The sequence below is a fragment of the Rutidosis leptorrhynchoides genome, chromosome 2 (assembly GCF_046630445.1).
Source record: "Rutidosis leptorrhynchoides isolate AG116_Rl617_1_P2 chromosome 2, CSIRO_AGI_Rlap_v1, whole genome shotgun sequence".
Taxonomy (NCBI): domain Eukaryota; kingdom Viridiplantae; phylum Streptophyta; class Magnoliopsida; order Asterales; family Asteraceae; genus Rutidosis; species Rutidosis leptorrhynchoides.
This window is the reverse complement of record NC_092334.1, coordinates 179,048,126-179,061,311: the sequence shown is the minus strand read 5'-3', so window position 1 is coordinate 179,061,311 and position 13,186 is coordinate 179,048,126. Positions and strand designations below refer to the sequence as shown.

At 33.2% G+C, this 13,186-nt stretch overlaps 1 protein-coding gene across 2 annotated transcripts; it reads left to right on the top strand.

The window, feature by feature from the left end:
* The first annotated feature begins 6,814 nt into the window (after positions 1 to 6,814).
* Positions 6,815 to 13,148, top strand: LOC139891581 (probable inactive ATP-dependent zinc metalloprotease FTSHI 1, chloroplastic). 2 transcript variants are annotated; one of them, XM_071874558.1, is made up of 15 exons: positions 6,815 to 7,650; positions 7,750 to 7,834; positions 8,179 to 8,613; positions 8,699 to 8,752; positions 8,892 to 8,957; positions 9,066 to 9,161; positions 9,263 to 9,391; positions 9,493 to 9,545; positions 10,403 to 10,598; positions 10,827 to 10,941; positions 11,058 to 11,332; positions 11,504 to 11,587; positions 11,852 to 11,964; positions 12,097 to 12,346; positions 12,680 to 13,148. In XM_071874558.1, the coding sequence occupies exons 1-15, from the start codon at positions 6,950 to 6,952 to the stop codon at positions 12,854 to 12,856; spliced, it is 2,829 nt and encodes a 942-aa protein (XP_071730659.1). In that variant the 5' UTR covers positions 6,815 to 6,949; the 3' UTR covers positions 12,857 to 13,148. The 2 variants fall into 2 exon arrangements, with proteins under 2 accessions (XP_071730659.1, XP_071730660.1); XM_071874559.1 differs by having other exon boundaries at positions 12,597 to 12,709.
* The last annotated feature ends 38 nt before the right edge of the window (positions 13,149 to 13,186 follow it).

Sequence of the window (13,186 nt, the reverse complement as noted above, 5' to 3'; positions counted from 1 at the left end):
GAACGTTAAAACTTGTAAAAACTATATGATGACATATATATGGATATATATATATATATATAGTTAACATGATACTATGATAAGAAAACATATCATAAAGTATATTAACAATGAACTACATATGTAAAAACAAGACTACTAACTTAATGATTTTTAAACGAGACATATATGTAACGATTATCGTTGTAAAGACATTTAATGTATATATATCATATTAAGAGATATTCATACATGATAATATCATGATAATATAATAATTTAAAATCTCATTTGATATTATAAACATTGGGTTAACAACATTTAACAAGATCGTTAACCTAAAGGTTTCAAAACAACACTTACATGTAACGACTAACGATGACTTAACGACTCAGTTAAAATGTATATACATGTAGTGTTTTAATATGTATTTATACACTTTTGAAAGACTTCAATACACTTATCAAAATACTTCTACTTAACAAAAATGCTTACAATTACATCCTCGTTCAGTTTCATCAACAATTCTACTCGTATGCACCCGTATTCGTACTCGTACAATACACAGCTTTTAGATGTATGTACTATTGGTATATACACTCCAATGATCAGCTCTTAGCAGCCCATGTGAGTCACCTAACACATGTGGGAACCATCATTTGGCAACTAGCATGAAATATCTCATAAAATTACAAAAATATGAGTATCATTCATGACTTATTTACATGAAAACAAAATTACATATCCTTTATATCTAATCCATACACCAACGACCAAAAACACCTACAAACACTTTCATTCTTCAATTTTCTTCATCTAATTGATCTCTCTCAAGTTCTATCTTCAAGTTCTAAGTGTTCTTCATAAATTCCAAAAGTTCTAGTTTCATAAAATCAAGAATACTTTCAAGTTTGCTAGCTCACTTCCAATCTTGTAAGGTGATCATCCAACCTCAAGAAATCTTTGTTTCTTACAGTAGGTTATCATTCTAATACAAGGTAATAATCATATTCAAACTTTGGTTCAATTTCTATAACTATAACAATCTTATTTCAAGTGATGATCTTACTTGAACTTGTTTTCGTGTCATGATTCTGCTTCAAGAACTTCGAGCCATCCAAGGATCCATTGAAGCTAGATCCATTTTTCTCTTTTCCAGTAGGTTTATCCAAGGAAATTAAGGTAGTAATGATGTTCATAACATCATTCGATTCATACATATAAAGCTATCTTATTCGAAGGTTTAAACTTGTAATCACTAGAACATAGTTTAGTTAATTCTAAACTTGTTCGCAAACAAAAGTTAATCCTTCTAACTTGACTTTTAAAATCAACTAAACACATTTTCTATATCTATATGATATGCTAACTTAATGATTTAAAACCTGGAAACACGAAAAACACCGTAAAACCGGATTTACGCCGTCGTAGTAACACCGCGGGCTGTTTTGGGTTAGTTAATTAAAAACTATGATAAACTTTGATTTAAAAGTTGTTATTCTGAGAAAATGATTTTTATTATGAACATGAAACTATATCCAAAAATTATGGTTAAACTCAAAGTGGAAGTATGTTTTCTAAAATGGTCATCTAGACGTCGTTCTTTCGACTGAAATGACTACCTTTACAAAAACGACTTGTAACTTATTTTTCCGACTATAAACCTATACTTTTTCTGTTTAGATTCATAAAATAGAGTTCAATATGAAATCATAGCAATTTGATTCACTCAAAACGGATTTAAAATGAAGAAGTTATGGGTAAAACAAGATTGAATAATTTTTCTCATTTTAGCTACGTGAAAATTGGTAACAAATCTATTCCAACCATAACTTAATCAACTTGTATTGTATATTATGTAATCTTGAGATACCATAGACACGTATACAATGTTTTGACCTATCATGTCGACACATCTATATATATTTCGGAACAACCATAGACACTCTATATGTGAATGTTGGAGTTAGCTATACAGGGTTGAGGTTGATTCCAAAATATATATAGTTTGAGTTGTGATCAATACTGAGATACGTATACACTGGGTCGTGGATTGATTCAAGATAATATTTATCGATTTATTTCTGTACATCTAACTGTGGACAACTAGTTATAGGTTACTAACGAGGACAGCTGACTTAATAAACTTAAAACATCAAAATATATTAAAAGTGTTGTAAATATATTTTGAACATACTTTAATATATATGTATATATTGTTATAGGTTCGTGAATCAACAGTGGCCAAGTCTTACTTCCCGACGAAGTAAAAATCTGTGAAAGTGAGTTATAGTCCCACTTTTAAAATCTAATATTTTTGGGATGAGAATACATGCAGGTTTTATAAATGATTTACAAAATAGACACAAGTACGTGAAACTACATTCTATGGTTGAATTATCAAAATCGAATATGCCCCTTTTTATTAAGTCTGGTAATCTAAGAATTAGGGAACAGACACCCTAATTGACGCGAATCCTAAAGATAGATCTATTGGGCCTAACAAACCCCATCCAAAGTACCGGATGCTTTAGTACTTCGAAATTTATATCATATCCGAAGGGTGTCCCGGAATGATGGGGATATTCTTATATATGCATCTTGTTATTGTCGGTTACCAGGTGTTCACCATATGAATGATTTTTATCTCTATGTATGGGATGTGTATTGAAATATGAAATCTTGTGGTCTATTGTTACGATTTGATATATATAGGTTAAACCTATAACTCACCAACATTTTTGTTGACGTTTAAAGCATGTTTATTCTCAGGTGAATATTAAGAGCTTCCGCTGTTGCATACTAAAATAAGGACAAGATTTGGAGTCCATGTTTGTATGATATTGTGTAAAAACTGCATTCAAGAAACTGATTTCGATGTAACATATTTGTATTGTAAACCATTATGTAATGGTCATGTGTAAACAGGATATTTTAGATTATCATTATTTGATAATCTACGTAAAGCTTTTTAAACCTTTATTTATGAAATAAAGGTTATGGTTTGTTTTAAAAATGAATACAGTCTTTGAAAAACGTCTCATATAGAGGTCAAAACCTCGCAACGAAATCAATTAATATGGAACGTTTTTAATCAATAAGAACGGGACATTTCACATATGGTGATTAATGAAATGAATATTGAGAAAGAATCACCAATGTTTCTTGAAAGAATTCAAGGTTATATATATGGACCAATTCATCCATCATGTGGACCATTTTGATATTTCATGGTTCTAATAGACACATCTAGCGGATGGTCTCATGTTTGTGTGTTATCAAGCCATAATATGGCATTTGCAAAGTTTCTTGCACAAATTATTAAATTGAGAACACATTATTCTGATTACACCTTAAAAGGATGAGACTAGATAATGCTGGTGAGTTAACATCTTAAGCATTTAATGATTATTATATGTCTACAGGGATTGTTATTGAACATCCAGTTGCTCATGTGCATACATAAAATTGGTTTAGCTGAATCAATTGATAAACGCTTGCAGTTAATAACTAGATAATTGGTAATAAGTACAAAACTCTCAATATTTATATGGAGACATGTAAATTTACATGATGCAATATTAATTCGCATTAAACCAAGTGCAAGTCATAAATATTCTCCATTACCAACTTAATTTTGGTCGAGAGCCAAATATTTTCCATCTTAGAACATTTGGTTGTGCGGTTTATGTTCCTATCGCACCACCACAACGCACTAAAATGGGTCCTCAAAGGAGGATGAGAATATATGTTGGATATGAAACATATTCAATTATAAGATATATTGAACCCATGACGGGTGATGTTTTTACAACACATTTTGCTGATTGTCATTATAATGAAAAATTGTTCCTTATATTAGGGGAAAAAAAATAAAGAAAAAGATGTTTCATGATGTGAACATAAATTAATGTATCTTGATCATCGCACAAAAGAATGCGAAAAGAAAGTTCAAAAATAATACATATGCAAGAACTTGCAAATAAATTACCTGATGTATTTACAGATACAAAAAGGAGTGACTAAATCATATATACTAGCAGTAAATGCTTCAGCTAGAATTGAAATTTTAAAAGCTGCCAATAATGTCACTCATGAGTCTTTGCCACGCCAGAAACGTGGGAGACCAATTGGTTCCAAAGATAAAAATCCTCGACAAAGAAAATCAGCTGATAATGAGGTAAAAGAAAGTGTTCAAGAAGAACCACAAATCAATACTCCTTCTGCAGAGGAGATTGATGATGTCAATACGGAAATTGCAATCAATTATGCACATTAAAAAAAAAAAAAATATTATGGAACCAAAATGAAATGAAAAATCTTGATGAGATATTTTCATATAATGTTGCATATGACATCATGAATGATGATGATGATCCAGAACCAAAATCTGTCATTAAATGTCAAAATAGACACGACTGAGCTCAATAGAAAGAAACAATACGAGCTAAATTTGAATCGCTCAATAAAGAAAAGTTTTCATATCAATAGTTATCATTGTGAAATATATGGAATACAAATGAATTTTTATCCGAAAAAGAAATGAGAAAAATGAAGTTACAAGGTAAAGCTAGATTTGTAACTCAAAACTTCTCTCAAAGACCAGAAATTGATTATGAGAAAACTTATTCTCCTGTTATGGATGAAATTACTTAATCAGCCTGGCAATTTCTAAAGATTTAGAAATGCATCTAATGGATGTTATTACTACTTATTTAAATGAATCACTTGATTGTGATATATACATGAATATACATGAAGGATTTAAGGTATCGGAAGCATCAAATGCAAAATCCAATGAAATGTATTCCATTAAATCACAAAGGTCTTTATATGGGTTGAAACAATTGGATCGCATGTGGTATACCCGATTAAGTGATTACTTGATAAGCAAAGGGTATACAAATAATCTTATTTGCCCATGTGTTTTCATTAAGAAAACAACATCCGGATATGTGATTATAGCTGTTTATGTTGATGATCTTAACATCATAGGTACAAATAAAGAGATTCATGAAGTCATTCAACTTCTAAAGAAAGAATTTGAAATGAAAGATCTCGAAAAAACCAAGTATTGCTTTGGTTTATAGATTGAGGATGCCTAATGGTTTACTTGTACATCAAACAAATTATACCAAAAAGTTTTTTTTTAAAACACTTCAATATGGACAAGGCAAAATCATTAAGTACTCCTATGATGGTTAGATCACTCAATGTTGACACTTATCCATTTCGTCCCCGAGAAGAACATGAAGATGTTCTTGGTTCAGAAGTTCCATATCTTAGTGCAATTGGAGCTCTTATGTACCTTACAAATTGTACAAGAACTGACATTTATTTTGCAGTTACTTTGTTGGCAAGGTTTAGCTCAGCTCATACAAAAAGACACTGGAATAGGATCAAACACATATTTCGATACCCTTGAGGAACTGCTGATTTAAAATTATTTTATTCTAACAATTCAAAACAAGATTTATTTGGTTATATAGATGCAGGTTATTTATCTGATCCACATAAATCAAAATCTTAAACTGGATATGTATTGCTAAATAGAGGTACGATAATTTCACGGCGGTTCCAGAAACAAACACTTATTGCTACATCCTCAAATCATGCCAAAGTCATTGTATTACATGAAGCTACCCAATAATGTGTTTTGGTTGAGATCAATGACACAAATCATTATTGATTCTTGTGGACTAGAACGCTATAAAAGCCCAACAACTATCTATGAAGATAATTCGGCTTGCATAGTACAAATGAAAGAAGAGTATCAAAAGTGACAGAACAAAACATAAATGCTGACGAGGCGCTAAAACCATAGACGGTCTTAAAGGTCATAAGTTTGATGGAAAAGAATGGTATGTTGGTAAGGCTCAGAAAAGGACTGAAAGGGAATAGGAATTGAAACAACGGTTTGAACAAACCATGAAGGAGACTGTAGACAAATCACATGGGCTAAACTTGTACATAAAAGATTTAGATGATATAGTTTCAGATGAAAACCTCAGATTCTTTTATATACTCAAGATCTCATAAAAGACAACCAGATTAAAATGAGATATGTTCAATCAACAACTCTGCTGATCTTTATACCAAAGCACTGTCAATTGCTGTCTTCAGAACACACGTTCACAATATTGGCATGAGACAAGTTCAAAAGATGTGATGACTCAACGATATCTACTTGAGGGGGAGTCAACTTTATGCTGCACTCTTTTTCCCTTGGCTAAAGTTTTTATCCCACTGGGTTTTTCTTTAGCAAGGTTTTTAACGAGGCAGTACTAGTTGTTTTTTCAATAAAATTGTCATCCAAGGGGGAGTGTTGTGAAAAGATGTTATCCCAAAAGTCAAAAGTGGATGACCACTTTTACATATCACTATTTCACATGCTTCATAATTGAAGAATCTCAAATGTACAGATATTTTAGTAGTATATATATCGAGGAAATGTAACCATATGAGGTGCACCATTCTTATATATATATATATATATATATATATATATATATATATACTCCTCTCTTTCTCTCCATTACTACTCTTTAATATTTAAGTATTGTATAAGCTTAAGCAAGCGGGAGATGATTCTAACACACCCTTTTTTGATCCTCACACACCTATTTTAACCTTTTACTTTTCTAATAATACTTCATTTTTTTAAATTAGTGTGTAAGGATAAAAAAAGTGTGTGTGAGAGTCATCCCCTTAAGCAAAAGGTAGTAATAAATTATTAAATTACAACAATTACATCCTTTTCGCTGGAAAAAAAAAAAAAAAACTTAGCCGGTTGTCTTCTTCAACTTGACCCAATCAAATATCCGGATCCGGATAAACTTCACTTTTCATCTCGTCATAGAACAGAACACTCATATTCCCATCTTCAAACTCCTGTATGGAATTCATCTAGCATACACTGCAATTCTCCCTTAAACCCTAAATTTCGATAAACCCTAGTTCATCACACAATATGCTTCCCACACAAATACGTACACCTGATAAATTTGCACTACCTAGGGTTTTTTCTTCGCAATCAAGCATTACTCTTCAGACTTCACTTAAAATTAAACTTCCCTTTAAAAAAGATTTGAACTTTATTGAAATTAAGAGAAAAAGATTGCATTTTGCCCATGCCATTTTTCAAAAATCGGATTCGGGTCAAAGTAGTGATAGTTCAAGTTCAACCCAAGATGATTTTGTGACTAGGGTTTTGAAAGAAAACCCTTGCCAGGTGGAACCCAAATATAAAATTGGTGATAAGTTGTATACATTGAAGGAAAAAGAGGATTTAGGTAAAAAAGGTTATGATGGTAATGGGGCTTTGGAGATTATTAAGAAGTTAAATTTGAGAGGAGTATATAAAAATGAAAATAATGATGGTGTTAATCATTCAAATGATGTTTATCTGAATGATATTTTGAGGAAATTCAAGGGGAAACTATATGTACCTGAACAGATATTTGTTGAGGATTTATCTGAAGAAGAGGAATTCGATCGCGAATTCGAATCGTTGCCGAGAATGAGCTATGATGATCTTCAGAAAGTTATGAAAACTGGTATGATAAAGTTTCTAACATTTAAGGAAGATGATGGGGTTGTAAATGGGTATAAGGATTTCATTGTAGACTTAAAAGAGATTCCAGGTGACAAGAATCTTCAGAAAACTAAATGGTGAATATATTATTTTTATATGGCATTTTAGATAGTTTTGTTGTTTGTGCGTTTTTAACTGTTTAAATTGTTTGTTGATGGTTTTATAATTGTGTTTAGGTCGTTGAAGTTGGATGGTGTTCAAGTGCAAGATGTTTTGAAGGAGTATAACGGGCCAAGATATGAAATAGAGACGCAAATGATGGTATTTCATTCATTTAGACATTGAACTTTCGTAATTTTATTTTTTAACGTGTAAGGTTGATGGGTTGCATCTACGGGTGTTTGGATATGTGGTATTGAACTTGTTATTGCAATGTTAAGAGTAAGGGTGCATTTGAGAAAACAGAATGATTAAGCGCTGAATTGTTCAAAATCTGAATCAGGTTTTTGATTGAATTTACACTGAAAATCGAGTATCTGACTAGCTAATAGTCTACGTGTCAAATAAATGGTTTGATACTGGCTGCAACAAAAACTGGTTATCAAAGGGTAGTATGAAAATATATATATGTCCTTGATTTCATCATCCTTCACTTTGTGATGCAGACATCGGTGGGAAACGTGCCACAATATCCAAATCCAGTGGCATCAGCGATATCAAGCAGGCTGATGGTGGAACTCGGTGCAATAACAGCTGCGACTGCTGCAGCTGCTGTTGTCGTTGGAGGTTTTTTAGCATCAGCTGCATTTGCGGCAACCAGCTTTGTGTATGTAGGGACCACGTACGTCATATGGCCGATTGCCAAGTCGTTTCTTACCGTTCCTTTAGAAGTTCTTGTCGGTGTTTTAGAGAGAATGGGGGATGTTATATTAGATATGTTCATTTATGGTGGGATCACTTCGAAGTTCAGTGAATTGTATAGTTTCGGGGTTTTTTCATCGGCTTTTAAAATAGCTAGACCCATGTTGTTGGTTGTTGTATGTATGGTAATTCTTCTTCGTTTCACGCTTTCTAGACGCCCCAAGAATTTCAGGAAATGGGTATGATATTTTTTTAAAAAGTTCAGTTTATTTATACGTCGTGAACTTGTGAAATGTGATAATATTTTTGTTGTTGATTTTGCAGGATATATGGCAAGGAATTGAATTTTCTCAGTCTAAACCACAAGCTCGAGTTGATGTTAGTTCTATAAAGATTGCTTGTTCTTCAGCTTAATCACATCAGTTTATTACTCAGACTTTATTTAGACTTCAGATATCAGTTTCTGTATTATATTTATTTTGAATTTCTTTTTTATATTTTAATAATACTCGTTCAGGGTTCAACTGGAGTTACATTTAGCGATGTGGCGGGAATTGAAATAGCAGTTGAAGAGCTCCAAGAGGTAAATTTATATTACATTCTAAAGAATTTTCATAATTTTATTTGTCATTCTCAAATGAATATATTAGCTTTTTTATGTATTTTGTATAATTTTTTGTCGTATGTTTAGTTGGTCAAGTACTTGAAGAATCCCGAACTATTTGACAAGATGGGTATAAAGCCTCCTCATGGGGTACTTCTAGAGGGGCCTCCAGGATGTGGAAAGGTTAGGTAGTTCATTCTATTCGCGTCGCGAATTATTCGTACGATATTATGAATGTAGATGTGGGTCCCATCTTAATTAACATTCTTTTTAATGTGATTCAGACCCTTGTTGCGAAGGCTATAGCCGGTGAAGCTGGTGTTCCATTTTACCAGATGGCCGGGTCAGAATTCGTGGAAGTATTAGTTGGTGTAGGTTCTGCTCGTATTAGAGATTTATTCAAGAGAGCTAAGGTGATTAGATTACTTCATTATTTATATAGTCTCAATATAGATGTAATCCCATCTTAGTTATTCGAATCTAGTTTTTAAAAATGCTTATCTGATTTCTGCAGGTCAACAAACCATCGGTTATCTTTATTGATGAAATTGATGCACTAGCTACAAGGTATTGCCGTGTTCGTGATATTGTAGTTTTTTATATATATATATATGCTTGCATAATAAATTCTGTGACATAATTTGGATTTTCATATAACTGACAAATTCCAATTTTAACTTTTTTGTTTTTAAGAATGTTTTAAGTTCACCAAAAGGCATTTGATTTAGCTGTATTCATTGAACCCGTTAACCAAGAGGTTGTGGATTCGACATTTGTCTATAAGCTGTGGTTTGTATATATTCATGAGATACATTGTAGGGTTGCCGCTCTAAAAAAGTTGTCTTAGTTTCATTTCAGCCTTTTCTTTCTAGGTGAAGTTTCAAAATGTATCTCATTTTTGATCGTTAGTAATCAGTACAATATACTAATCACATTAATTTGGCTCTCTGGATTCCTCTATTATGCCATCATCCAAGCGGTCTTATAGATAATTTGTAACTATCAAACGGTATATATGGAACCCATCAACCAAAAGGTTGTGGGTTCGACTCTCTGGGGATACAATTTGTATATAATTTTGTGGATTGTATATATACATGAGATAGATAGATTGTAGGGTTGCCATTTTAGGAAAAAAAGACGTCTTTAGTTCTTTGCAACCTTTTCTTAGGTGAAGTTTTAAACTGTCACATTTTTGCCGGTTAGTAATCAAATCAACATACTGATTGCATTGATTTGGCTCTTGGGATTCCTCTTTTTGCATCATCCAGGGGGTATTCTGGATAATTTGTAAATATCGAACTTGCGTCAAACTAGGTCAAATATTAGGTTTATTTTGGGACTGAGAGTAGATTCTTTTTACATTAATTGTATTACTTGTCCATATGTTGGAAAATCCTAACATTTGTTTATCTGATAATAAGGCGACAAGGAATATTTAGTGACAAGACAGACGATCTTTACAATGCTGCCACACAAGAAAGAGAAACCACTCTGAACCAGCTTCTGATAGAGCTAGACGGTTTTGATACTGGAAAAGGTGTCATTTTTTTGGGTGCTACTAATCGTAAAGATTTGTTAGATCCCGCACTTCTTCGTCCCGGTCGATTTGATCGAAAGGTTAGTCATTTGTTACAGTATTATTAAAGGTTGCAAATTGGGCGAGTATAGCGGGTTGGGTAATGAGTCAAAATGGGTAATTTTTTATTCCAATCGTAACGGGCCGAATCTAGTTGACCTGCAAACATAATTTTGACCACTTTTAAAATGATTAAAGCTTAAAATGTAATTATCTCACTCGTTCATCCTTTTCACCTCTAATCTTTTTATTTGGTCTTTATGTTCTAGATAAGAATTCGTCCTCCTAATGCGAAAGGGAGGTTGGAAATTTTAAAAGTTCATGCCCGTAAAGTGAAGTTGTCGGAAACAGTCGATTTGTCCGTTTTTGCACAAAATCTTCCTGGTATGTGTTTCCGTATGCCCCCTTTTTTATGAATTTTATGCTTAATGTATGATGAATTATGTCTATATTTGATAGAATTTTATTTATATCTTAAAAGGTATATGATTATTTATCAGGATGGAGTGGTGCAAGGTTGGCTCAGCTTCTTCAAGAGGCTGCTCTTGTAGCTGTCAGAAACAAACATGGTGCGATCCTACAGTCAGATGTGGGTGAAGCTGTTGATCGGCTAACGGTGGGCCCTAAACGTGTTGCGTTAGACTTGGGTCATCAGGGTCAATGTCGTCGAGCCACGTCTGAAGTGGGGGCCGCATTGACTTCTCATCTTATAAGGAGATTAGAGAATGCAGAAGTTGAACCTTGTGACCGTATATCAATCCATCCTCGTGGCCAGGTTTAAGATAGCTCTTTTCAAAGACTCGTTATCGATTTTCTTTCACTAATTATCATCGAGCAACGCTTTTGTTAGATGGTAAAATAAGCTGAAATATTTACGTTACAAGTGACATAGCAATACGATTTTTTTACCTAATTTACTATTTTTCTTGATTCTATATGCACACAGACACTATCACAAGTTGTCTTCAATCGACTGCATGATGAGAAGTATTTATTTGAACGTAGGCCCCAATTGCTTCACCGCCTTCAGGTGTGATCTCAAACTCCTTATCTATTTACAATCTACACTTGCATATACAGGTGGGAATACGGTTGATCGGGTAGCCATCCCACACACGTAGATTTATGTATGGGTTGGAAAATGGGTCAGGTTAGGTTGATCACAAACACCTTTTGTCAATGTAAAAACATTAAAAGATTACAACTTTACAACTAATATATAATGGAAAACCTAAATAATATAATCAAAATACAAACCCAATAATATCACAACTAATTTATACGTTATTAACAGGTTTTACTTGGTGGGCGGGCAGCTGAAGAGGTGATTTATGGAAGGGATACATCCAAGGCATCCGTTAACTACCTTGCAGATGCAACTTGGCTTGCTCGTAAAATTATTACAGTGTAAAGTTCCCGTTTACCTTTTACCGTCATCGCAAGAAATTATATCGTGTCGATTTGCAGCTCTTAATTGAAGGGTATTTTAGGTTTTGACAAAATGATGAGATATTAATTTATTTTTTCTTTGGCTGCCAGTTGGAATATGGAGAACCCAATGGTCATTCATGGGGAACCACCACCGTGGAGAAGGCAACCTAAATTTGTGGGTCCACGGTTGGACTTTGAAGATTCGTTATATGATGATTATGATTTGATAGAGCCACCGGTCAACTTCTATATGGATGATGATATTGCAAAAAGAACAGAAGAGTTGATATCTAATATGTACGGAAAGACCGTTGGTTTGCTAAGGCGCCACCACACCGCTTTGCTCAAAACCGTAAAGGTTTGTTGTTTTACTTGTATCTAGTTAATACGAAACATTAAAAATCAAAAATCAAAGATCATCTATTATCTATTATTATTATTATTATTAGAAGTAAACGATACGCCACTTTGATAAGATAGAAAACTGTCATTCTAACTAGGGAAGACAATTTCAACCCATTTACTTTTTAAATGGGTTGATTTGGGGTGATGTTTAATGATTTATCTCATACGGGTCAAACAAAACGAATAAGGTTTTCCCTGCTCAGGTTATCTGGAACGGTGAGCATTTTTAGCTAATTGGGATATCGGTCAAATGGGTCGGAAGCCGGCTAAAGTGTTTTTTGTACAGGTTCTTCTTCATCAAATGGAGATGACGGGGGACGAAATCGACTTCATTTTGGACACGTACCCGCCTAATACTCCTACAAGTCGGTTGCTTGAAGAGGGAGATCCTGGAAGCCTTTTATTTTTTAAACGAGCGAAGGGGCAAGATCTCGAGATGGAGTACAGCATCTTAAATCAATGACACTCTTTTCGTCATACTTCCTTGGTATGAAAATCGCTTGGACAATTTTCTTTTCATATGTGAGTTTAATTTAATTTAATGTTTGCCAAAAAGACCGCAGCAGCAGCAACCACAATTATAGTTTACAGAGAATTTGTGGTCTAGAGGTGTTGTATACAGGTTATGTAGAAGAAATCTTGGAAAAAAACCATTTGAGCAATTGTTTGTTTGTTTGTTCTAAAAATTATTAAATAATTCCCAGATTTCAGTGTCATTTAAATTAGGTAATTTATTTTCTGGAATTTGTGTACTTTATGGCATTTATTTAATATAGTTTTTTGAAACATTCAA

Coding starts and splice junctions, on each gene's coding strand:
- LOC139891581 (XM_071874558.1), top strand. CDS start 6,950: ATGCTTCCCACACAAATACGTACACCTGATAAATTTGCACTACCTAGG. Junction 9,546..10,402: donor ATTGATGCACTAGCTACAAG/GTATTGCCGTGT, acceptor TCTGATAATAAG/GCGACAAGGAATATTTAGTG. Junction 11,333..11,503: donor CAATCCATCCTCGTGGCCAG/GTTTAAGATAGC, acceptor ATATGCACACAG/ACACTATCACAAGTTGTCTT.